Raw genomic sequence first — 23,267 nt, 5'->3', positions numbered from 1 at the left:
TATTTTCATATATTTAGGATTCCATTTACATGTATTCGTTTAGCAGACTCCTTTACCCAAATTGACTCTTCTGACATCACAAGCAAATTGTTAGAGAGGCAACAATATTCATGTCTTTCTAAAGTAAACTAATATAATGGCTTAGTGATTAAAAAAAAAAAAAAAAACTTGAAAAAATCTAATGTTCTCAAAGTTCAGTGAGGCTTTTTTTGTCCAGAGTTAAAACGGGCCCTTAAGCTGCTTCTCATGAGCGTGAAGGAACCATTTGTTCCTTAAGATTAGTCATAAACACTGATCCCTCTTTGCAACCTCAAAGGCAGTTTAGTTTAAGTACTTGACATAGTTATTTTTTTATTTTTGAAAATTCAATGAGAGGAACACACAAACTCATAATTCTTTGCGAATATGCAGCAAAGGGGATTTATAACCTTGTATCACGACGTCACGTTTAATATCCTCTCATTCACAAATGATTTCACTGTACATTTGTTTTTTCAAGCTTGTATTGCCTTTTTGTTCTTTCTAGATTTTTTGGTTCGGAAACACATAAAGAAAAACATACACGTATACCTTATCAGAAATATACGGGCTGTGGTTTGCTGAAGTGATAAGCACTTCATGGTGTTTCAGCATGTGCTAGCTTATCCTGCTAGTGCTACTTTTTCATGCTAGTTTTGCAATGACTCACATGCCTCTGTAATTCTTGATATTATTTTGACTGTAGTTTTCTTCTCTCCATAGTTCATGGCTCCTCTTTGTCTCTGGTCTCTAGCACGTCATCAGTTTACTCTACGGTGAGTCAGAAGATTTTTAATTGATGCTAAATGCTAAAGTTTAATGGTTATTTAATGGTTAAAGAAAAAAAATATTTTGAAGAATGTCAGTAACCAAACAATTGATAGGCACCATTGACTTTCAAAGTTGGGGGAAAAAAAATACTATGGAAGTCAATGTCTGGTTACCAACATTCTTCAAAATGTCTTCTTTTGTGTTTAACAGAAGAAAGAAACTCATACAGGTTTAGAACAATGTGAGGGTGAATAAATGATGACAGAATTTTCATTTTTAAACCCATTTAAGTATCTTCTCATTATGTGGATGCTCAAAAACTTTTTTCAAACTATTAATCTTTATCTTTTCTTCCTTTTCCATCTCTAGCCTGAAGAAAAGGCTCAGACAGAGGTGAGAACAGCACCCATCATTTCTTATAATGTAAATTATTGAGTGTGTTGCACATGGGAGCCTGTGAACTGTCCAAAACACTGTTTTTCTCAGCTGGTTTGTAATTTTAAACACACTTTGATGTAACTCTTTTTTTAAACCCTTGAAAATGTCTGTGTTTGTCATGATGGTCTTCTTGGTAACTGTCCTTGATATCTACTCTTTAATCTCTGTGTTTTATGTCTGCAACCAAAGTTTCTCTTTCATGCTGATCAAGGGCCAGTCTCTCCTTAGCACATTATTATATGAGAAACCACAAACTGGTTCCACATTAGCTTCAGAAATCAGCTTCTAGCAGCATGACTTGTGTTTGAATAACTGACTTTAATGTGTGTTTAGATCCGTAAGCTTCGGAGAGAACTGGACTCATCACAGGAGAAGGTCTCGGCTCTCACAACACAGCTCAGTGCCAACGTGAGTACACTAGGCAGTCGTTTTGGCATGATTACCCACAATACACCTTCAGTACTCACAGAAACGCTTATTTCTTTCAAACAGTTTTCATTATCTGCATATCATAGATTTTGAGCATCAAGGATCATATATGTGTAAAAACATATAAGCAAGCCGAATGTGAGATAAAGTATTACAACTTTATGTAGTACGTGTGCTCCATTTATCTGGGGAAGTAATGGCACTAGGATGCACTGTGGAATGAGGATAAGCTGGTGGAGGAGTGATGTTCTGAGCAATATTCTGCTGGGAAACCCTGAGTTCAGCCATTCATTTGACACGTGCCACCTACCTAAACATTTCTGCAGACCAGGTACACCCCTTCATGACAATGGTGTTGAGGGATGGATTGAGGAATGTTGTTGGAATAGATTGAGGAACATGATGAAGAGTTCAAGGTGTTGCCCTGACCTCCAAAATTCTCAGATCTTAATCCAATTGAGCATCTGTGGGATGTGCTGGACCAACAAGTTCCACGGCGGCTCAGCCTCGCAGCCTACAGAACTTGAAGGATCTGTTGGTGACGTCTTGGTACCAGATACCACAGGACACCTTCAGGGGTCCATGCCTCGGTGGGTCGGTGCTGTTTCAGCAGCACGCGGAGGACCAACCACATATTAGGCTGGTGGTCATAATGTTTTGGCTCATCGTTGTGTATATATGCTCAGTGGAAATTTTAAATGGTTTTTGGCTTCGGGAAATTGTGGTGTTACTAAAGATGTGGTCAGTAATTACAGAACTGGTTCATTTTGGATTTTGTGCCGTAGTGTTGTTTTGACTTTTGTACACCTTTAACAGTTGGTAAAAAAAAATGATTTAACTTTTATTCTAGTGTTTTACAGTGTATTGAGTAAGATTGTTAGTAATTTGATCTGTGTGTCATGCGGAGTGGAATTATTTGCTCAATAACCACAAATATGACAGCCCGCATTTGGCTTACACAACCTAATGAATCGTCACATCCTAAAACCCCCATCCATCCGTCAGCTCTCATACAGGCTTCACAAACAAAACTGGAGGCTTTTGCACTTCTGGGTGTTTGTTAAAGTTTTACACACACAAATGCACCGACTGCTACTCTGCTTGGACGATAAAAATCCCTTTGAGGAAAATTTATTGAAGGTTATCTGATGTTTGAAACAGCACATGCCCAAACACAAACCTGCGACTCCCTCCAATGGAAGTCATCCAGATCTCCAGTCCCTTGATTATCGGCTCATGTTGCATGTTGATACGCTTGTTGTGTTGTGTACGAGTGTGGTTGCTCATTTTTGGCGGCTACAACTGAGCAGAAATAGGTGCACGTCGTCCTCTGTGTCTCAGTTCACACGCAGTTCATCACCCCAGAGATGTTGACAGGCAAAGCTAACCGCACTCGAGCAGTAATTTGGCAGCCTCTGAATTATTACCCATCCTTGAGGAGGGTCTGTGAGAGGACTAAACCAAAGCCACTCAGACACCGCAAGAGCCAAGTAAAATGGAGGAAGCGAGAACTCAGTGAGGTGGGCTAAAGATCGTGGTTTGACTGCTCTGTTTGTGTTTTTATGATGCTCTTAATGACTCATTTTCTGAGTTGTTTTATTTTTTCGTATGATGTTACCTTGAGGGAGTTTATTTCGAGGATTTTGATTGATGATTTGAGCTCTTGAGATTAATCTTTTGTTGTCGTGGAACAGGTTGTGTGACTCATTAATGAGTTATCAAGCTGTTGTGTACGTGCTTTAGTGAACGTTACTTTGTGGTTTTCCATGTACATACCACAAAAGTTTAGTTAAATTGCAGTTGTGGGTGTGTTTTGTGGGATGTATATTGTTTATTATTTCACAGCTCTGTGGAATACTTGATTCTGATTGGTCAATCGTGCCATCCAGCGGTATGTTATTCCCCAATAACAACCGGTAAAAACTGATAACACAGGCTCATCTGGCTAACTGATGTCAGTGCTATAAGCTTGCTAGGAACGTTTTTTCTTCGTGGAAGTTTTATGTTTGGTGAGCTAATAAAATATTAAAACTCAAATCAATAGTTTGTGTACAGTTATTTAATTATGTCATCCGGTATCACGGGCTCGCTCTCTTGTTTCATACAAACGCAGCTGCTGCCAAATTGCGACGATTGTTTTGTGCACTGTAATGGATTATAAAATAACAAACAGGTACGATTTTAAAAGAGTTTCATCTCAAATTAATATCTCTTATCCCCCATAATTATTTATGTGGAAAAATGTGTGTGATAAGTGGTGTGACTGGACCGTATCCCTTAAATGTCCATCTAGTTTGTACTTGCCACTTGCTAGCAACTGCTTTCTTCATGGAAGCTTTGCGTTTAAAGACCTAATAAAATATTTAAACTAAGTCAATATTTCATGTCTAATTATTTACTGATGTGGCAAGAATCCGTGTAATAAGCGGGATAATGTACATCCAGCCGGTTGTTATTCGCAGAATAAAGACTGATTACCCTGTCTGGGTTTTTCTGCGATAACATACATTATTAGTAGCATTATAATAGTATATATTATATATAATTTTATATTAAATTATATTTTATTATTGTTGTTAAAAATATATTACGTAATATATTATAAATACATTTTTATAATATGTTACCTACTATATTATATAAAAATTATGATAATTCTATTCAATACAGTTTATAAAAGTTTATTATATGTATTGTTTATTATATTTACTAGTAGTAGTTATTATTTTGTAATTTATTATTTGTTATTGAAAATATATTATCAATACAATTTTAAAAGGTATTTCTGTTTTATATTCCTAGTTTGTTTACTTTAGGTGAGGGTCTTTAAATTGGCAATGGAGATGAATGGAGCTTTTACCAGTTTCTGCAAGTTCATGCCACAGCTTGTCTTTATCACAAAGCCCAGTCCCACAGACATATTTGGCACTTTTAGATGCATTACTGACAAGCTGCAACCCACATTTTTCTAGAAATGTGATCATGCTTTAGTTGACTGCTCAACATCTGGTTTAACTCTACTACTGCTTTGAGTCTTTGTCCATTTATGGCATTTTGCTGATTGCTGAAAATAAAACTAATTTACCTTGTAAATGAAATTGTGTGTGTCCCCAGTCTCACCTTGTGGCGGCTTTTGAGCAGAGTTTAGGAAACATGACCATCCGGCTGCAGAGTCTGACGACAACAGCGGAACAGAAGGTGTGTGTGTGAGGAAGAGCTGCTTTTTTTAATTCTTGTGAGGATGAGAATATCTGAAGAAGTCCTCATGGAGATACTCTAACCTGAAAATTGTACCATGTGAAAATGTCCCTATAAGGAAAACAGCATCATAAAGAGGCTAAATAGCATCTATATTTTGTCATTTAATATTGTTTTATCTGCAGGACACAGAGCTGAATGACTTGAGGAAGAACATTGAGCTCCTTCAGAAGCAGAACTCGGCGACTCAAGCCACCATCAATGGAGTCATTAACACACCAGACCCAACATTAACAAACCGCAAGGGTGAGCTCTCAATGTCTTTGGTACAATAGAATAAACAGTATCACACATTTTTGCCTATGCTTCGTTTTTATTACTCCTTCTCTCCCTCAGTTTCTCTAGACTCTGTCAGCGGGTCTCCTCAGTCCCGGCGGGAGTTGCGGATCCACAGGCAGCCTTCCTCGGACAGCGTCTCCAGCATGACCAGCGCCACCAGCCACTCCAGCATCGGCAGCAACCTGGAGCTCGACGCTAAGAACAAGAAGAAGAAGAAGAACTGGGTAAGTGTTCCAGCCTGTCCATCCAATGCATACAGTTCTTCTAAAATATCTTCTTTTCTCCTAATAGATGCTTCTCTCCGAGACTAAAACATGCTATTTGGAGTAAGACCAATACTAGATCGGATTATTTTAACCATTTAAATGTTTCTTTTTTTTTTTTTTTCATTTGTTGATGTTTCGTAATGTGGAAATGTGAATACTTTACGAAAGAAAAAGTGTCCTAGTTTTTTAGCTGCCAAAGTCTCTTCACACCAAGGATGATAACTGTAACGATAACATTAAAGATATAGTTCAAAAAATCTTTTCTTAATATAAAAGAATAGCAGATTCCACATCACAACTATAAAGATAACAGCACAGAGAAATTATATAGTTAGAAATGCTTTCAGAATGATTTTTGATTAAAAAAAAACCATTGACAGCCAATCAGAGTCCATGTTGCTGTAAAGAGCTCGAGCTTTTAAGGTGGCAGACGACAGAACTGCAGCATGTGCTTACAAACAGAACGATATTGTGAGTTGGTGTGGATTGGCCTTTAAAATTGTGGGTTGATGCTTATTGGCTTTGTTTTTGTTGAAAGTTTAGAATGAATATCAGTTATCAATATCATACATTTGTCCTCTTGCATTCAGGCTGTATCATCTGGGGGAGGAAAAGCACCTGATAACTATGTATGTGATTCTAGCCTTGTTGTTATAGTGTTGATGGTGTTGTGTGGTTTTAGAGATGGCACCAGTGTGTTATCATTGGATTTATTCAATTTATGTCGTGTAGATGATCTCCCCTCCTTCAGAATGTCGTAAGATCCAAAACACATTTTTAGATTATATTAAACTCTACCAAAAGCGATTAACATTTTAGCTACATTTTAGTGATTAACATTTTAGCTAAGGTGTTTAAATGTTTTTGTCCGATTTCCCCTGTGCTTTCATGTCATGGTACAGGTGTTTGAGGTAAGACGAGATACATATCTCCTTCAGAATATCTTTAATATAACCTTTTATAAAGTTTTAAAAGGATCGTTCTTAAAGATAAGCATAAAAAAAGGATTGAAACCACTGGTAGATATTGTGACAAAAATGTCATAGTAACAGATTTGTTTCTTCCACAGCTGCGGAGCTCCTTTAAACAAGCGTTCGGGAAGAAAAAGTCTCCCAAATCGGCATCCTCTCACTCGGACATTGAAGAGATGACGGACTCTTCTCTGCCATCTTCACCCAAACTTCCATATAGCGGATCGACAGCCTCTTCTCCCATGATACGCAAATCCCACTCCAACTCCCTGTAAGATCCTCACAACAATAATAACAATGATCATTTATTATTGTTTTAATACATTTATTTTATTTTATTTTATTCTTTTTTACTCTTTTTTTATTATTATTAATCTTATTATTATTATTAATAATAATAATAATAATAAATCTGTTAATAAAAATAGTTGTACAATGAACCCTAAACTAAACCCATAATCCCTTATTCTATTTTTATTTAATCTCAGAGTGTGCAGGAGTTACATTAAAACAAAATTAAATATTTTATTATTAATTCTACATTAATAACAATTATTTTTATTTTGTTTTATTAGTATTATTGGTAGTTGTTATTATTATTATTATTATTATACATTTATTTATTTTAATTTTTTTAATTTAATTTATTATTTTTTATATTTCTTTTATTATTATATTATTAATTTGTTATAAATAATCAATGTATTATTATTTATTATTTTCCCATAATAATAATAATAATCTGTTAACAATTTTGGTTTGGTTATTAGCACATTTCTGGAAACTTCTTAAAGGGGATAGTTCACCAAAAAATGAAAATTCTGTCATTATTTACTCGCTCTCAATTTGTTCTCAAAACTGTTTGGTTACTGAAATTCTTCAAAATGTCTTCTTCTTTTTTTTGGTGAACTATCCCTTTAAACCCTCGTTTTGGATGGAGGAAGGATTTATATTAGACAAGCACCATTTACAATGTGATTTAGTCTAGGACCAGGTGGTGTATTTGGAAAATACCACCCATTTTATAAACTAAAAAGTTACACACACCGAGATTTTATGTTGCTACTGCGTAACTCTCAATGTGATGGCACTGTCGGATATAACAGTTTATAAATGTCCAATGCAACATGGAAAACCCTCAGAGTTTCTCTCATGGTTGATATATGTGTATGTTCATAGTCCTCAACTGTCCTCCCTGCCTGCACATGGGCCTGTCTGGGGCTGTAGCAGCAAGACCATGAGGTCTGCCTCTCTGGCACGGTAAAAGAGAATGGCACAAATCATACTAATATTTCTCAATCTCTGATGATCAGTTCCAAGAACACAATGCCAAGAACTGATGTTCAACCAATGACTCCTAGATTAGCCTTTCAGGACTTATTCATCCTGAGCAATTACCCATTTTAAAACACTGTGTGCCCTGATTCAAAAATAAAGTAGTATCGCTGCTATTTCTGAATGGAGGTATTCATTCACTACTTCCACAGTTCATTAATAGAAAATTTACTTTCACAGTTAATCATTTTCTGATGGTTTGTGATTTTTCCAAAACACAAAACAATTAACTAATCTTAAATGATTGTGTTTGTTTTTGTTTGTATTTATTTATTTGGTTTATATATTGCTTGATTTTTTTTATTTTTTTTTATATATATATATTTTGCTTAAATTATTATTATTATTTTTTTTTTTTTTACTAATGCATTTCAAAGCAATCTTGATTATTTTCTTTTTTGTATGTGATATTACGTATGTGTTTTTCGCAGGATCTCTGAGTGTACGGACAGCGAGGCTGAAACAGTCATGCAGTTGCGCAGTGATCTGCGCGATAAAGAAATGAAACTTACAGACATCAGATTGGAGGCTTTAAGCTCTGCCCACCAACTGGACCAGCTTCGAGAATCCATGAACCGCATGCAAGTGAGCATCTTCTTAACCACATTTTTGAAATGCTCTTATACATACTTAATCTTACTTAAACATTCAATATGTTTTGATGTAATGTTACTTCATTTTGTAGAGGTGTCACAAACGTAATTTTATTCTAATAGATTGAGATCGAAAGGCTAAAATTGGAAAATGACCGACTAAAGATTGAGAGCCGAGGAAGCGGTAGCAGAGCTCCTTCTCAGATGTCCATCTCCCCTTCATCTGTGGGCCTTTCCTCTCAACTCAGCCTCACAGAATCCACAAGCTTAGGTATAAAACTTTTCAAATTTAAGAATTATGGGATTTTTCAAAGAAACCTGGCATTATAAACTATTGCAATTCTTTGTTGACGCTTAGATATGTTGCTAGAAGATAGTGGAGATGGAAGTTCCTGGAAAGAGGGACAGCATGTGAAGGTTGTGGTCAGTCTGGAGAAGGATCCAGACTGGAAAGAGGTACAAGTCAAAGACATTTCAGCAAAAATAACCCAGTGATCACATCAGTGTCGCTTCAAGCAGTTCTTTGTGTTGCTTTTGGCAGGAGTGTAGACCTTCTCAGTTCCTGCTGGGCTGCATTGGTGTCAGTGGAAAAACCAAATGGGACGTACTAGATGGGGTAGTCAGACGCCTTTTTAAGGTACAAAAACTCCTTAGCTTGGAGTTTAGTGACATTTGAGTTGAAAACTACTTCACAACACAATCACACGTCATGTTTCTATCACTCCAACAGGAATATATCATCTGTGTAGATCCTGTCACACAGTTGGGTTTGACCACTGACAGTGTGATGGAGTACAGCATTGGAGACATCCATCGCGCCAGTGATGCAGATACACCAGAGCTCCTGCCCTGCGGTTATCTTGTGGGAGAAAGCGATACCATCTCTGTCAGGCTGAAAGGTATGCTTATTGCTCTTTTATAAGAAAACATGACACATTGACAAAAGAGGTCTCTGGCAGTTTCCTCATGATCCAAACACTCTCTCTCCCTCTACAGACTTCTCTGACAACAGTCTGGACAGCTTGGCGTTCGAGACGCTCATTCCAAAGCCGGTTCTGCAGCGATACATCTCTCAGCTCGAGGAGCACAGACGAATCATCTTTTCAGGGCCCTCTGGCACAGGGAAGAGCTTTCTGGCCAACAGACTAGCCGAGTACATGGTCCGAAAAGAGGGAAAACAGCTGGAGCATCAAGCAATCGCCACCTTCAATGTTGATAACAAAACTACTAAGGTCAGCGAAGCTGCTTGAATAAATAATATGGAATGCAATCATTTATTAACAGGTTTAAATGCTACTAAATGTTTATTGTCAGCAGTGGGAGATTATGGAAAGCTGATTTAAATCATTTCAGTGATTTGAAACACTTTTAGTGCTTCGAAAAAACAAAGTTTCACTTTCAGCGTGTGGTAAATTTGAAGGTTCCTGTAATAAGGTGCAATGTGTATTATACAGGAGCTGAAGCAGTACTTGTCCAACCTGGCGGACCAGTGTAAAAACAGTGAACCAGCTGTGGACATGCCTGTGGTGCTCATACTGGATAACCTTCACCATGTCAGTTCACTGGCCGAGGTTTTCAACGGGCTGCTCAACTGCAAGAACCACCAGTGGTGAGCAACACACACAACAGTTTATATCAATGAAGGATTCTGTGAAAATGCAGATATTTTCATGTTTCACAATATATTTAATTTATATTTATTTGTATTATTTTCTCACAGTCCATGCATCATTGGAACCATGAATCAAACCCCATCACCCACTCCAAATCTGCATCTTCATCATAATTTCAGGTATAATCCCATTCAGATTACATTGTGATGCTGTATTAGCATTATTTTCATTATTTATTCATTTGAATTTTTTGTTTGTTGTTTATATACATGTATAACTAAAATTATATAAATATATAGTAAAATCATTAAAATACCCTTTTTTATTTTCATATTTTATTTATATATATATGGGAGGTGATGGATGGATGGATAGATGGATGGATGGATAGATAGATAGATAGATAGATAGATAGATAGATAGATAGATAGATAGATAGATAGATAGATAGATAGATAGAAAAATAATGTGTGTGTGTGTGTGTATATATATATATATTAAATGATTAAAATAACCTTTTTTATTTTAAATTAATTAAACTTGTTTTATTATAATATAGCGTATACAACTGGAGTTAGCTGGTTGCTATACCCCAAGTCTCCACAAGAGGGCCCACAAGCATTTCTCAAAGCTTATTTAGCTTGAGCTTATTATGCATGGATAAAGGTTGAACTGGTCTTAAACTTGGTCTCTTTTTTCAGATGGGTTTTATGTGGCAATCATACTGAACCAGTGAAAGGTTTTCTGGGTCGATTCCTGCGGCGGAGGCTTCTAGAAACCGAGATCAGCAGTCGTGTGAGGAACGGCGAACTAGTTAAAATTATAGAGTGGATCCCGTGTGTTTGGCATAATCTCAACCGCTTTCTGGAAACACATAGTTCTTCTGATGTCACAATTGGTGAGTGAGACCACAGCCAGTCACACTCACCCAGATTGCCTACCTGATAGTTTCTCAGTTCCTTCTAATGATGGTTTATATAAATAAAATCACCGTAGGTCCTCGGCTCTTTCTGTCCTGCCCAATGGATGTAGAAGGCTCAAGAGTGTGGTTCACTGATCTGTGGAACTACTCCATCATTCCTTACATGCTGGAGGCTGTGAGAGAAGGGCTACAGGTAAGGGCATCTTCCATCATATGTTGTATCTGCTGCTGTAGTAGGATGCTAAAGCAAGCAAACGAACACTTCCCCTTGTGTTCTGCAGATGTATGGGCGTAGAGCAGCATGGGAAGACCCGGCGAAGTGGGTGATGGAAAGCTTCCCTTGGGTGGCAAGTCCACAGCAACACGAATGGCATTCCCTGCTGCGACTTCGGCCAGAGGACGTAGGGTTCGACGGGTACAATATATCTCAGGAGGGCAACCCAGGCAAACAACCTGCTCAGGGAAAATCAGAAGAAGACCCACTGGTAAGTTTTAAGCATAAATTGTAAATTATAGAACCCAAATATCTCTGATATATGTGGCTGTGTGTGCATCTGTAAAATTGTATACATAAACAGGGCTCGACATTAACGTTTTCCTGAATACCATAACGACTGCAAAAGTGACACTGATTTCATACGACAGTTTAAAGGCCCCCTGAAAGTTATGTTTTTTTAGCTCTTAGTATGAATATGTTAGCCTTAAGGTTATGAATAAGCTGGTGTGTTCCATCCAAAACAATGACAAAATTTGCATTTAGGAGATATAAGCATTCAAAACTTACCGTCTCTCACTTCCGCTAAATTGGATCATGGATTTGTATGACATCACCGTGGACTTCAGCTTCTCATCACATCTTCTGTCCAATCAAATGTTCTCTAGAATCTGAAACGTCCCGCTCCCTATGCTATAAATACCACCTGTTAAAATAAATGTTTAATATATTTACGGTAGTAAATGTACAAAATATCTTCATGGAGCATGATCTTTACTTAAAGGGATACTCCACTTTTTTCGGAAATAAGCTCATTTTACATCTCCCCCAGAGTTAAACAGTTGAGTTTTACCGTTTTAGAATCCATTCAGCCGAACTCCGGTTCTGACGGTACCACTTTTAGCATAGCTTAGCACAGATCATTGATTCTGATTAGTCCAGTAGCATTTCTTTCAAAATGACCAAAAAGTTTCAATATTTTTCCTATTTAAAACTTGACTCTTCTGTAGTTAAACCGTGTACTAAGATCGACGGAAAATGAAAAGTTGCGATTTTCTAGGCTGATATGGCTAGGAACTACTCTCATTCCTGCGTAATAATCAAGGAACTGTGTGTCTGTACCATGGGTGCAGCAGGCGTAATGATATGACGCAGCGCCTGAAAATAGTCCCCAGCTCGGTAACTTCTTCCAATGTGACCGGGACTAAGTTTGTCTAACCTATTAGACCTATTTTCAGGCGCTGCGTCATATCACTACGCCTGCTGCACTCATGGTACAGCCGCACAGTTCCTTGATTATTACGCCGGAATGAGAGTAGTTCCTAGTCATATAGGCTTAGAAAATCGCAACTTTTCATTTTCCGTCGATCTTAGTACACGGTTTAACTACAGAAGAGTCAAGTTTTAAATAGGAAAAATATTGAAACTCTTTGGTCATTTTGAAAGAAATGCTACTGGACTAATCAGAATCAATGATCTGTGCTAAGCTATGCTAAAAGTGGTACCGTCAGACCCGGAGTTCGGCTGAATGGATTCTAAAACGGTAAAACTCAACTGTTTAACTCTGGGGGAGATGTAAAATGAGCATATTTCCGAAAAAAGTGGAGTATCCCTTTAATATCCTAATATAATTTTACAGATGAATATGTTAATGAGGCTGAAGGAGACGGCCCACTGCACAGGAACGGAGAGCTATGATAGTGATTCCACCAGCAACAGTCTCGGAGACTCTTCACTAGAATCTACAATGTGAAAACACTTTCAAATGTTAAATTACGAAATGGAGACTTTTTAATATCAGGTCTGGCTTTTTGTGAATCTACAGGGTGCTGGAAGCCTGCAGAACAGGGTGCTGGAAACCCTGAAAAATCATCATTGCTCAGTAAGACACTAATCACATGACATACGAGGGAAAACATGCTCAAGAGCTTCAGAGAAGCATTATTTCCTCAAATGGACTGTAGATGGCGGTATAAGTCTGTTCAATAAGGAGAACAACCTAGTTCAAATTGAGTCGCACTGGTACCAAGTCACAATTTCTTTCATATTATACTTTCTAAAAGGATCTCATGTTGCCTGACTTTAATGCACTAGTGAACTTCTTTGGTGCTGAACTTGAGAACAATGCCTTACAATTTTTGTGTAATAGGTTGAGATGGTCTAGCTTATGTCTTAGATTTCTACCTTTCTACAAATACAAATAATGCAAGGACATTATAGCCTTCAAATGATGCACTATCTGTGGGACCTAACAGAGATATATAGTGTAATGTGAACTATATTGTGGTTGCTTTTTTGCACCAAAAAAAAAAAAAGAGTGTTTTGGTAACTTCTTATCATTAAGAGTCAAAAAGTGTTGAAAATATCAAAGTGATATTGTATGTTCTATCATTTTGTGCCAGGAGAATATTTTGTGCCTCTTAATGTAGTACAATAATCTCTATGCAATATTGTTACATTCAAAGAGTATTTAACATCATCATGACTGAATCTCTGGTAAAACTTTAGTCAACTGAACGTGGTTCTGATGACAAAAAGGTCTAAACAATCTGAATAAACAAAAACCATCACAGACATCCATCAAGAGACAGTGGCATTATACAATGCAACCTTGTTGATATTAGGAAGACATACAATAAAGCCAAAACGGACCTCTCTTTTATAATTCTCATTCCCAAATAATTCTGAGGAACACATGCGAGTCCTCTTTGTTCAGTGTAAGAGTATGTATTTCTAAAATACTTGTTGAAGGGAGAAAGAAACTTCATGGGGGGTAGTTAGACATACATTTGAAAAGGTCTGGCACATGGATCCGTGTGATGTGCTTTAGTGTGAATTGAGGGTTAGCGTGTCTACTGGCCCCCCAGCAGTATTAATGTGGCAAACATTAGCGTGAGATCCAAATGGATTACTGGGAGTTGCTTTATTTAAAAGATTGCATTTTGTTCACCAAGAAAATGTCGGGTTTTTTTTTTTTTATGTTTAAAATAATTTCCTGGAACAGGTTTTAATAGACCTTATGCAGTATTTCTTTTCTTGTTTGTGTTTTTCTGTGTTATATCCCGCCAAATAATCTTGTTGTGCTTCAAGTACTGCCAAGATTTTCATTTTAATTTTTTCACTTTAAACACATCTACATGTGAAAACAATTGTGTAAATATAGCCTATTGAAATGGGTTTAAATAAAAATAATAAAAGAGGCAAATAGTCAAATTTTCCATAAATTGCAGGTAACGAGTTTTGATTTTATTTGTGTATATTTTCAGTTGTACTATATTTTTGTAAATATTTGCCTCATATTTTGTTGTTGGTGTAGTCTTTAAGAGAAATGGTTTTAAAGTTGTTCATGTTTAATTATATTTTTCAGCCTACTGATTGCATGTGACCCTTTTTGCAATAAATGTGATCATTTTCCTGTTTAAATATCCGTTTCTGTCAGTTATTCAGTGGCAAGTTGTCAACAGTTGTGTTTTTCAGAAGTTGAGGAAGGAGTAAACAAGTTGTCAAATTGTTTCATTTATTTTATTGGCAGGACTGATAATATTGGGGACCACTACTGGGAAATGCCAGCCATTTCTCTAATCACTTTTTTTTTTTTTTACTTAAGTTTATTTTGTTGAAACTGTCTCCAGAGGCAGTTACAAATATTGCTTTTAAATTAAGAAAAAAAGTCAATTTTCAATCTAGGCAAAAATGTAATACAATTATATGTGTGGCCATTTAAATAACATAAAATTATCATTTCAAGGCAGACAAACACAAAAATTAAATTAAATGAAATTTTGGTATTTTGCTTTGGATTTTTAATTTGTAAAAAATATTTTTTTTTCACATGTATATACATTTTTACAAAAAACATCAGTATACAAAATAATATATGATTTTTTAAGTTAGAAATGTGCCATCTACGTATTTAAGATTATTGACAAGTATCATTAAAAAAAGATTATAATAATCTTGGTATAAAAATTCCATACAAAATATTCATACAAAACACTATACAAGCTGCCAAAAACGCAGCGGTTACAACATTCTCCCTCAACTGAAGGCTTTCCTATCAGTAAAGTTCACACAGCTACCGTGTCAAACAAGACAAAGTTTCTGAAAGTTTTTGTGCATAAACATAAATCATTGGAAATTACAAAGTCTGTTTAATGATTATGACACGGTTATTTCCTCGTCCTCCGATTCTGAGAAGTCTGAGTGCTTGCTGGAAATGGAAGGCGACTTAAAAAGTAAATCTGCGTTGAACTCGTGATCTCTGATTGGCGCGCGCGGGCTTTCTATCAGAGCCGCGTCATTTTCGAACTTTTTTCCAACGTCGCTCAGGTCAGGATTGGGGTTCATTTTCGTCGGCAAAGTTTGTTCCCTGCAACCTCCTGACGACAGAAGCTCTCTTTCTTTGGAATTGCGCCATTTCATTCTTCGGTTTTGGAACCAAATTTTTACCTGACAACAAAGAGTAAGCAAAATATGAGCGCGACCAATTTACCTCAGACATGCACAAAGGTACGATACACAAAAAAGATATGTTTGTGGACAACTTCAGCTTACCTGGGAGTCTTTGAGGCCAAGTTTCGCCGCCAATTTCTTTCTATCTGGTTTGCTGATGTACTTCTGTTTCTGAAACATCTTTTCCAATGCTTTGCGCTGCACGTCAGAGAAGACTGCCCGTCGAAGCATTCCTCTCCTCGGCTTCCCTCGAGCCGTGAGCGGCCATGCGAAAGTTCCGGGAATGGGCACTGCTGAAGATGCTATAAGAGAAAAAGAAACTAAACAAATTATTTTAAAAGTCGATATTATTAACGTTTCCCTCAAAATAAGCAACTATTGGTGTTTTCTAAGAACAGGAAGTACTCATTTGGGCTTGGAATGAAAGTTGGGCTTTAATGTTTTTTTAAACCAGTCCATTTGAGTGATACTGAACGAGGAAGCTAATTAGCACATTGCTTGGTTCCCAAAAGCATTGGTATGGTAACAAGGGCGAGCAGTCATTCAGAGCGCTCCAGTGAAAGATAGAGGTGCTAATGAAGCGTGGACGGTAATTGTGTAGTAATGAACTGACTGAAAAAGGCTTAGGACAGGCCACTAAAGCCATATATTACGGCCACAAAAGAGATTTACACTTAAAAACTAAACACAACGGCATGCCAGGGACATTTTGAGAATACTGATGGCGGGGGACTATGTTTGCCCCCAAATATTTTCATTAAATGGACACGAAAAGCCATTCATACTGCTCAAGTTGTTTTGTTGACGTATTCACACCGCGGTGAAAAGAATCAGTCTATTATCGTAGGTCTGAATGAGTGCACGATCCACAAGGCTATTTGTAGCCCGCATTCACTGGAGTGATGGACATGAAGCTTAACGCAAAGTAGACCCACTTTTATTGGTTTTCTCTGAGGTATACGTAATAGATTTAGCGTTAACCCACATACAAATACAGTTGTTGTAAACATTCAATTGTTTAGAGTAAATTTTAATTAACTATACAATCCATTTATTGCTACTTGAGACACACAGTACCCTAATTAAGACTACTACACCTTGTTACGCAATTTTCATGCTGCTACATGAGACCAAAACTTTAGCTTGGACGTCCCGTGAAGACTCCCCACACGCTATGTGGTCTTGTGAGAATATTGAAACACTGAATAGAAGCTAATAGGGGAATTAGTCCATGACTGGTAAATGCCTATCAGCAGCATGCTCAAGTCAACGACGGGTCTGTGTGTGGCTGCCCAGAGGGAGCTGACCAATTGGTCATGGTGCTGAAAGCATTGTTGCCAATCAGTAACTAAGTACACTGGCTCGGTGGGAAAAGGCAGCGATGAAGAGAAGCCAACAGTTTGCTTGTGAGAGTGGACCCGCCTTAAATTGGGACCATGACAATTCCGGCTAATTTGTGGATTAGGGGAAGCGGTGCAAAATGTCAGCAGTCACTGCGTTTGCTAAATAGGGCATCAAATTAGCGAGACTGATTCCACAATGTCCTACAAATTCCAGCATTGGAAGCACATTCTGAAAGCCCATCAGTTTGACCGAATTAAGAAGTGACACAGCGATTTTTGTATGAATAGTGTAGTTGACCCACCTGGGAAATATGATGCTCTGATGAATGGGTGGAATGAGCCGTCAAAACATGGGAACGGGAATGTTTTCGCATTCATCCCGTGCACTGAAGGTGGTGGTGAAACTATGACACAAATAAAGTGGACATTAATTAAATGAAGTCAACTTGTACAGGTTGAATGTGACAAAAAAAAAAGTAGGCAAATGCGTAACATGAGTGTCATCGCTACTTCCTTAATTAACGTATTTTAAGAAAAATGTGAAAAAAAAAACGTTTTATCAACTACATTAAGTTGCTAGTTTATAAACAAATGAGAAACCTACCGTTTCGTGTTGTTGACGCGAGAATCGCATTCACTCCAAACTTCAAGTAATTTGGATCGTTGGAAATTGAAGTTTGTGGAGAGCTTGATCTTTTTGGCAAACACGTAGACATGGCGACGTGGACAGCGGAGGAGTTGTTCAGAGTTGTGGCTCCTGTGGCCGGAGGAGATGCACTTGGGGACGGGATGCTCCTGTGCATGAAGGTGGCAGGTCTGCTGATCCGCAACAGGTCCTCCACCAGGAAGCTCGAGTGCGCGGTGAACGCCGAGTGGAAAGTGGGAGGCAAGGAAAGAGCCGCCGAGGGACGCAGAAAGTTCGGATACATAGCAGGTGGCGCAATAACACTTGGCAACATCATTGCACCGTTCTTAAAGAAAATGACAGCGAGGAATTCACGTGCTACTACTCTCACTGCAATGGCTTCCGTAGATTAGAGTCCAAGAGGGCAGAATGAAGGAGCTCTTGCCTGTCTCTCTCTCTTCCAGGGGTTTTATAGTGGACCGCTGGAGAAGCCTTTTCATGGCTGACAGCTCTAACAATGAAGTTCAGCCAAATTCTCCACGTGAGTTCCGTTTACTCTAGAGGCGACGCGCCCTGATTGGACAGAATAAATTCGGATTGGATTAGGAACCACGAGCAAACCGCGGACAACGGTCTTTTACGAATAAAAAGAAGGGACTCTATAGTTAGTCAAAGTTGCAATAAAATAAAAATACCCTTTGTCTGCTTTGCCTAAAAACGCGGTGAAATTATCTTAGGCAATCTACATCTTAATATAAATAATAAACCATAAATAAATAGATTAAAAAGGGAAACACCCAAGCTCTGGGAAAACAGTACAATAATACAAATAAAAAATAAACTTATTTTAATTGGTTTAACTTAAAACTTTACCAACAACCTGGTAAATGTATTACTTGTTTTAACCACTTTAATTTATTGTCTTTTCAAATACAATTGAAAAAATTTGAAAGCTCAAATAGGAATGATAAAAACACTTTTAAATTTAGTTTTTGACCTAATTTATACTGTCTATTGTTTGTAAAAAAGAATAAAAAATACATAATAAGTCAACCTTATATCCCAGATAGATAGATAGATAGATAGATAGATAGATAGATAGATAGATAGATAGATAGATAGATAGATAGATAGATAGATAGATAGATCCTGAATAACAAAACTAGACAACATTACTTTCACCCATAATTGAAGGTTTCATAGGTCACTCTCGCATTTTCTACCATTTAGATACCGAGAGCAAAAGAGAGATTTAATTGTGTGAGGAGCTGGGTCAGAGAACATGCTGTGCCACACGTGGATAAGGTTTAATGTGCTATGGCAAAGCACAACCTTTCAAGTTTTGCTGCTGAACCACGGGGGGAAATGGCCAACGCCTACCGATAAAATATATTATAAAACGAGAAAAAGTGCGAACAAAAGGATTGATCCTAGGAGGCTTTTATTGGGACAGACGCTCTCTTCTGTCAAGATGCAGCAAAAGAGGTGAATCCCGAGGCCTGTGGGCTAAGACCTGTGACTAATGGCGTTTGACCGCTTCTCTGTCAGGATTTGTCCCACTAACCATTCATTTTCTTGCATCTACCTTCACATTTATCTCCCCGGAGTCAACTCGTGCGCTTTGATTTGGACAGGAAAAAAGACGAGGGGAAGATATAGTCCGCGTGAGCCCTGAGCGATGACACGGCAAGTAAATCTCCATGAAATTATGCGCCAGGCGTTGCTCTTTCGCACAAACGGATTGTAATACTGGGTCTTTAGACAATATTTCAGAACTTTTTCAAACGGGATCAGCTCGACAGCCTTCTTAGTCCATCTTAAGAAGTCTTAGCAACCATCTTAGTAAAAGAAGAGAGGTCTTTGTGGGGGAGCATCGCTGTGTGTGGAGTGGCATAGCGCAAGTAATTTTGGGGCAACTGTAATTCCCCACATTACACCCCGTATCCCTGGCTTTACAAGTTTTTTTTGTGTGTGTGTTTTTTTTAGGCTGGCCAACATAAAGCCGGAACTTATTTGTAGCTTTATTATATTAATTATTATCATTTTCAATCTGTCAATCACTATCTTGATTCAGGTTACTGATGGGCCTATTTTCTTAACTAAATGCTATTTTGTTGACAGCCTTTTCTGCTGCTTAAACAAGTAGCCTATTAAAATCTATCAACACGCAAATAACAGGAACATAAGTGATTAACATGTAATTATTCCTATTTTTACCAAATAATAGCCTACTACGACCGTTAGATTTGCATCAGTTGTTTTTAGCACCGCCCGGGGCAGTCGTATTAAGACACCTCATCACCTTCAGAAAACCCAAGAGGACTTCTGCACGTTCAAAGCACTTTATTCTTTTTCTTGCACTTGAAAATCCCTCTATTGTACCTATCAAGCAGATGGTTTGCAGGAAATATAGCTTAGCCTCGGTGACCGAAACTAATTTCTGCTTGCTTTCCAAGCCATGGCACGATTGTTTTCTCTTTACCAAATAGAGGGAGTGCAGCTGGTCGGGCGCTGAATTAAACCCATTAAAGACACATTTCTAAGATATTATATCCACATAAATGTGCCTTCCCTCCTCCTGACACACACCAACGCGCGCGCTTTTGCATAATAGATTGTGCCGAGATCATACATTTCTCCTTATATGTGGTGAGCCAACCCGGTCACACTAAATGCGTCTCTATAGCACGCATTGTGTTTATCGTGCAATTTATACGCGAAAATGAATTTTTACGTGCATATGATACGCATGGGTAGGTTTAGTAGTGGTGTGGGGTATACGTTTGGTTAGGATTAGTGGTGTGGGGTGCGTGTTGGTTTCATTTTATCATCAGAGTTCTTTATTATTGGACCCTTAGCAACTTAGTGAAATGACAATGCAATGATTACAAAACTTTTAAAAACTGTTAGTAATTTTAACACAAAAAGTGTGCTAATAGTCTTCCTTTACTTTCGCAGTAAATATTGTTGAAATTGTTTTTGTTGGTGGAAATAAACGAAAATATTATAATAGCTTAAATAGTTTGGTATATTAATAATATATTAATTAAGTTAAGAACAGTATAAGTCACAAAAATCCCATCCAGTTATGCCTAGAGCTAGCCTAACGTCATTTTTACATTGTATTTCTACATTTCAAACCCCATCTACCAATTTCATTAGGCTATTTGTCGTAAATGTTTTTTTTTTTTTTACAGAGTAATGATAACCTAGTCCAAATTATGATTACTTTTTTTTATTAAATTCATCATTTTTACGTAGCCTACATGATTAACACTACATTTGCGTCTGGTTTTAACACCTTAATCCGCCACTTCGCTTCGTGCAAACCCTTTTAAGACTGCCCAGCATCTGTTTCTGTAGATCCGAGCACGGCAGAACACAGGAGATTAACCAAGAGCCAAAATACAGAAAAGCATTGACAAGCATTAAATTGATATTAACTCTGCATTAAACATAACGCTCAAGTCTCAGCACAAAGAGTTTTGATTTGCGACAGACATGCACCTGTTCTGTCGGTTAGACAGCGCAACATGTCTCTGCACCCTCACAAATCAGCAACAGGAGAAACCTTTGTCTATTCACTTGAAGGACATTGTTAGGACTTAGGCTTAATTTAGGTTTAGGTTTAAAGCGTGTTTTGGGTTAAATAATGATTCATTTTATATTTAGTGACTACTGAATTGTCCCCAGCAATAATTTTGATCAAACAATTAAAATACTGTTGTAATGTTGGCCGCATATGAATTGGGTCATAAAATTGTCATAACACTGTTAAAGTGGCCTATAAACTGCGCTCTTTCAAGGACGCGTGCATTTATTGGACGGATTAAGAACATCATATGCTAAATGTTTAAACATACCTGCACAGTTAAGTTGAATGATTACGTTTTTAACTTCAGCTTTATGTTGTTGAACTGAACATACGAAGCAAACTGTTCAAAATCCACAACATTAAAAACAACTCTGAAATAAGAGCGTGCGGTTCATGTCAATCAGATGCGCGTGAGGGTTGTGTTCGTTACTATAGCAACAGTAGACTCCCAGTAGCGTTTTCTTTCTGAATCATCTTTAGTTCAATCCATATTTTGGTATCAAATGAAAGTGATGTACCCTACAGTGTCCCTAAAAACACTGCCTAATTCGCACCCTGCCTGTAGCATACATTATGTATAGCTGGTGCTGATGCATGAGAGATGTAGACGATTGCAATATCTCTGTTGCTTCCTTGTCGTCATTACTCACGTTAAACTTAACATTATACAGAATTGATTCATTTAAGTCTAAATATATATACTAAAACCTCAATTTTTTATGGTTATGGTTGTTTAGATATATCATGAAGTACAAAAAAAAGTGATATCAAATTAATTTAAACCTTTTACACAGTTCCTTCGTTTAAAGGAAGGACATTTATTTTTAATTTCAGAACATGTTGCAAATTATTTGCATTAAATGCTTTGACACAAGCATGATGAAAATGTTTAAAATAATCGGTTCAGTTTTAAGTGATGGTTGACTAGCTTAGATAATTATGAAACAAAATGAAAAATCAATTTCCCATGGATAATATATTTCTCATCATCCTCTGTTCTCTTAAAAATAAGACTTTATTTAAGTACATTACAATACAATAACTATCAATATAATTGACCGTGCATTTAAAAGAAAACAACAAGCTTTTGAGATTAATAGAAAATCTCACAGAATCTGTTCATTAGATTTAAATTGGTCATGGGAGCTCAGGCTACATCAATGTAGCAAATGTATTTTCTTTCTTATGTTAATCGCATAAAGTTTCACAGTTACGGCAAATATCTTTAGAGTCCTCAGCACCTGGCAGGTTGTTTTGAAATAAAGCTTGTAAATGGCCCTAGTTAAATTGTGTTTCTAGTGAAGCCCAAGCGTTGCTATGCAGCCTGAAAAAAGGAACAATCCTCGTGGTTGTCAAGACCACTTTAAATTAAGGGCTTGTTGCTAACAAGCAATCAATGCTGCAATTAAAATGACCCTTGGTCATGCTAACCTGTGCCATTTATCTTGCTGAAGCATGCTCATAATGGTAAAAGCCACTAAATGAGCTTAAAATGGGACAAAAAAAATTCAGTGCTTGGAGGGAGGACTCCCTATTTAACGCTAAACGCTTGTATTGGGTGGTGTTGTGAGTTTGAGCCCATCAGCACAATCTTTAGCTTTGTTTTAGACCTGAACTCTGAGAGCAGGGGAGAGAACCTTGTCGAAAGGGTCCTATTGAGCACGCCTGATAAGTTGAACATGGGGCAAAGCAGACGTAGCCGAGGCGCTTGTGTACTGAGGAGGAGCCGGGGTTGTTCGCTGGCCACTTGAATGGGGGACGCCAGCGCCCGTTGGCTGGCTCGTATTGATGTGGTTTAGCCGAGTAATCGGATTGAAAGTGAGCCATGGTATTTGTGTCAGTTCACATTTCGTCAAATGCATAATATGCATGGCCTTGGCGTGGGGATTCTGTATTGAGACTTTGGCTTGCAATTCAGTGTTATGAAAAGGCAAAGCCTCATTTAATTCAAATATAACTCTCACTCAACCATTTACAGATTGCTATATTTGCATAACAGCAAAGAACTTTTGCCTTTTCAATGCCTGTGCGGGTGTGTGTGTGGGTCCTTTTCCTTCGCTTCTCCTTGGCCAGGCCTTAAAAGGGGGAAAGTGTACGCAAATGTGCGAAATAAACGTGTACATTGTGAAGGAGTGGGTTTTCTCA

The 23,267-nt window shown here is 37.6% G+C and overlaps 2 protein-coding genes across 2 annotated transcripts in view; one reads left to right on the top strand and one right to left on the bottom strand.

The window, feature by feature from the left end:
• Positions 1-14,530, top strand: part of nav2b (neuron navigator 2b) — a 68,028-nt gene extending 53,498 nt beyond the window's left edge. The window contains exons 20-39 of the mRNA XM_084397842.1: positions 742-794; positions 1,159-1,182; positions 1,561-1,635; positions 4,771-4,854; positions 5,040-5,160; positions 5,251-5,417; positions 6,529-6,701; positions 7,610-7,690; positions 8,197-8,350; positions 8,482-8,629; positions 8,717-8,814; positions 8,900-8,995; positions 9,089-9,257; positions 9,355-9,590; positions 9,813-9,967; positions 10,079-10,150; positions 10,673-10,869; positions 10,968-11,086; positions 11,175-11,378; positions 12,747-14,530. Of these exons, the coding sequence (XP_084253968.1) occupies positions 742-794; positions 1,159-1,182; positions 1,561-1,635; positions 4,771-4,854; positions 5,040-5,160; positions 5,251-5,417; positions 6,529-6,701; positions 7,610-7,690; positions 8,197-8,350; positions 8,482-8,629; positions 8,717-8,814; positions 8,900-8,995; positions 9,089-9,257; positions 9,355-9,590; positions 9,813-9,967; positions 10,079-10,150; positions 10,673-10,869; positions 10,968-11,086; positions 11,175-11,378; positions 12,747-12,860 (2,540 nt within the window). The 3' untranslated portion in view covers positions 12,861-14,530. The remainder of the gene's footprint in view (positions 1-741; positions 795-1,158; positions 1,183-1,560; positions 1,636-4,770; positions 4,855-5,039; positions 5,161-5,250; positions 5,418-6,528; positions 6,702-7,609; positions 7,691-8,196; positions 8,351-8,481; positions 8,630-8,716; positions 8,815-8,899; positions 8,996-9,088; positions 9,258-9,354; positions 9,591-9,812; positions 9,968-10,078; positions 10,151-10,672; positions 10,870-10,967; positions 11,087-11,174; positions 11,379-12,746) is intronic.
• Positions 14,531-15,147: 617 nt separating this feature from the next.
• On the bottom strand, positions 15,148-17,918 carry dbx1b (developing brain homeobox 1b). Its single transcript, XM_084397843.1, has 4 exons — positions 17,507-17,918; positions 17,205-17,306; positions 15,662-15,861; positions 15,148-15,556 (listed from the first exon to the last, which is right to left on the bottom strand). Exons 1-4 carry the CDS (start codon positions 17,862-17,864, stop codon positions 15,266-15,268), a joined length of 951 nt encoding a protein of 316 aa, XP_084253969.1. The 5' UTR covers positions 17,865-17,918; the 3' UTR covers positions 15,148-15,265.
• Between the last annotated feature and the right edge of the window lie 5,349 nt (positions 17,919-23,267).

Source organism: Rutilus rutilus (assembly GCF_951802725.1).
Source record: "Rutilus rutilus genome assembly, chromosome: 23".
Lineage (NCBI taxonomy): Eukaryota > Metazoa > Chordata > Actinopteri > Cypriniformes > Leuciscidae > Rutilus > Rutilus rutilus.
The sequence above is the reverse complement of the archived record's forward strand: the minus strand, read 5'-3'. Positions and strand labels throughout refer to the sequence as shown.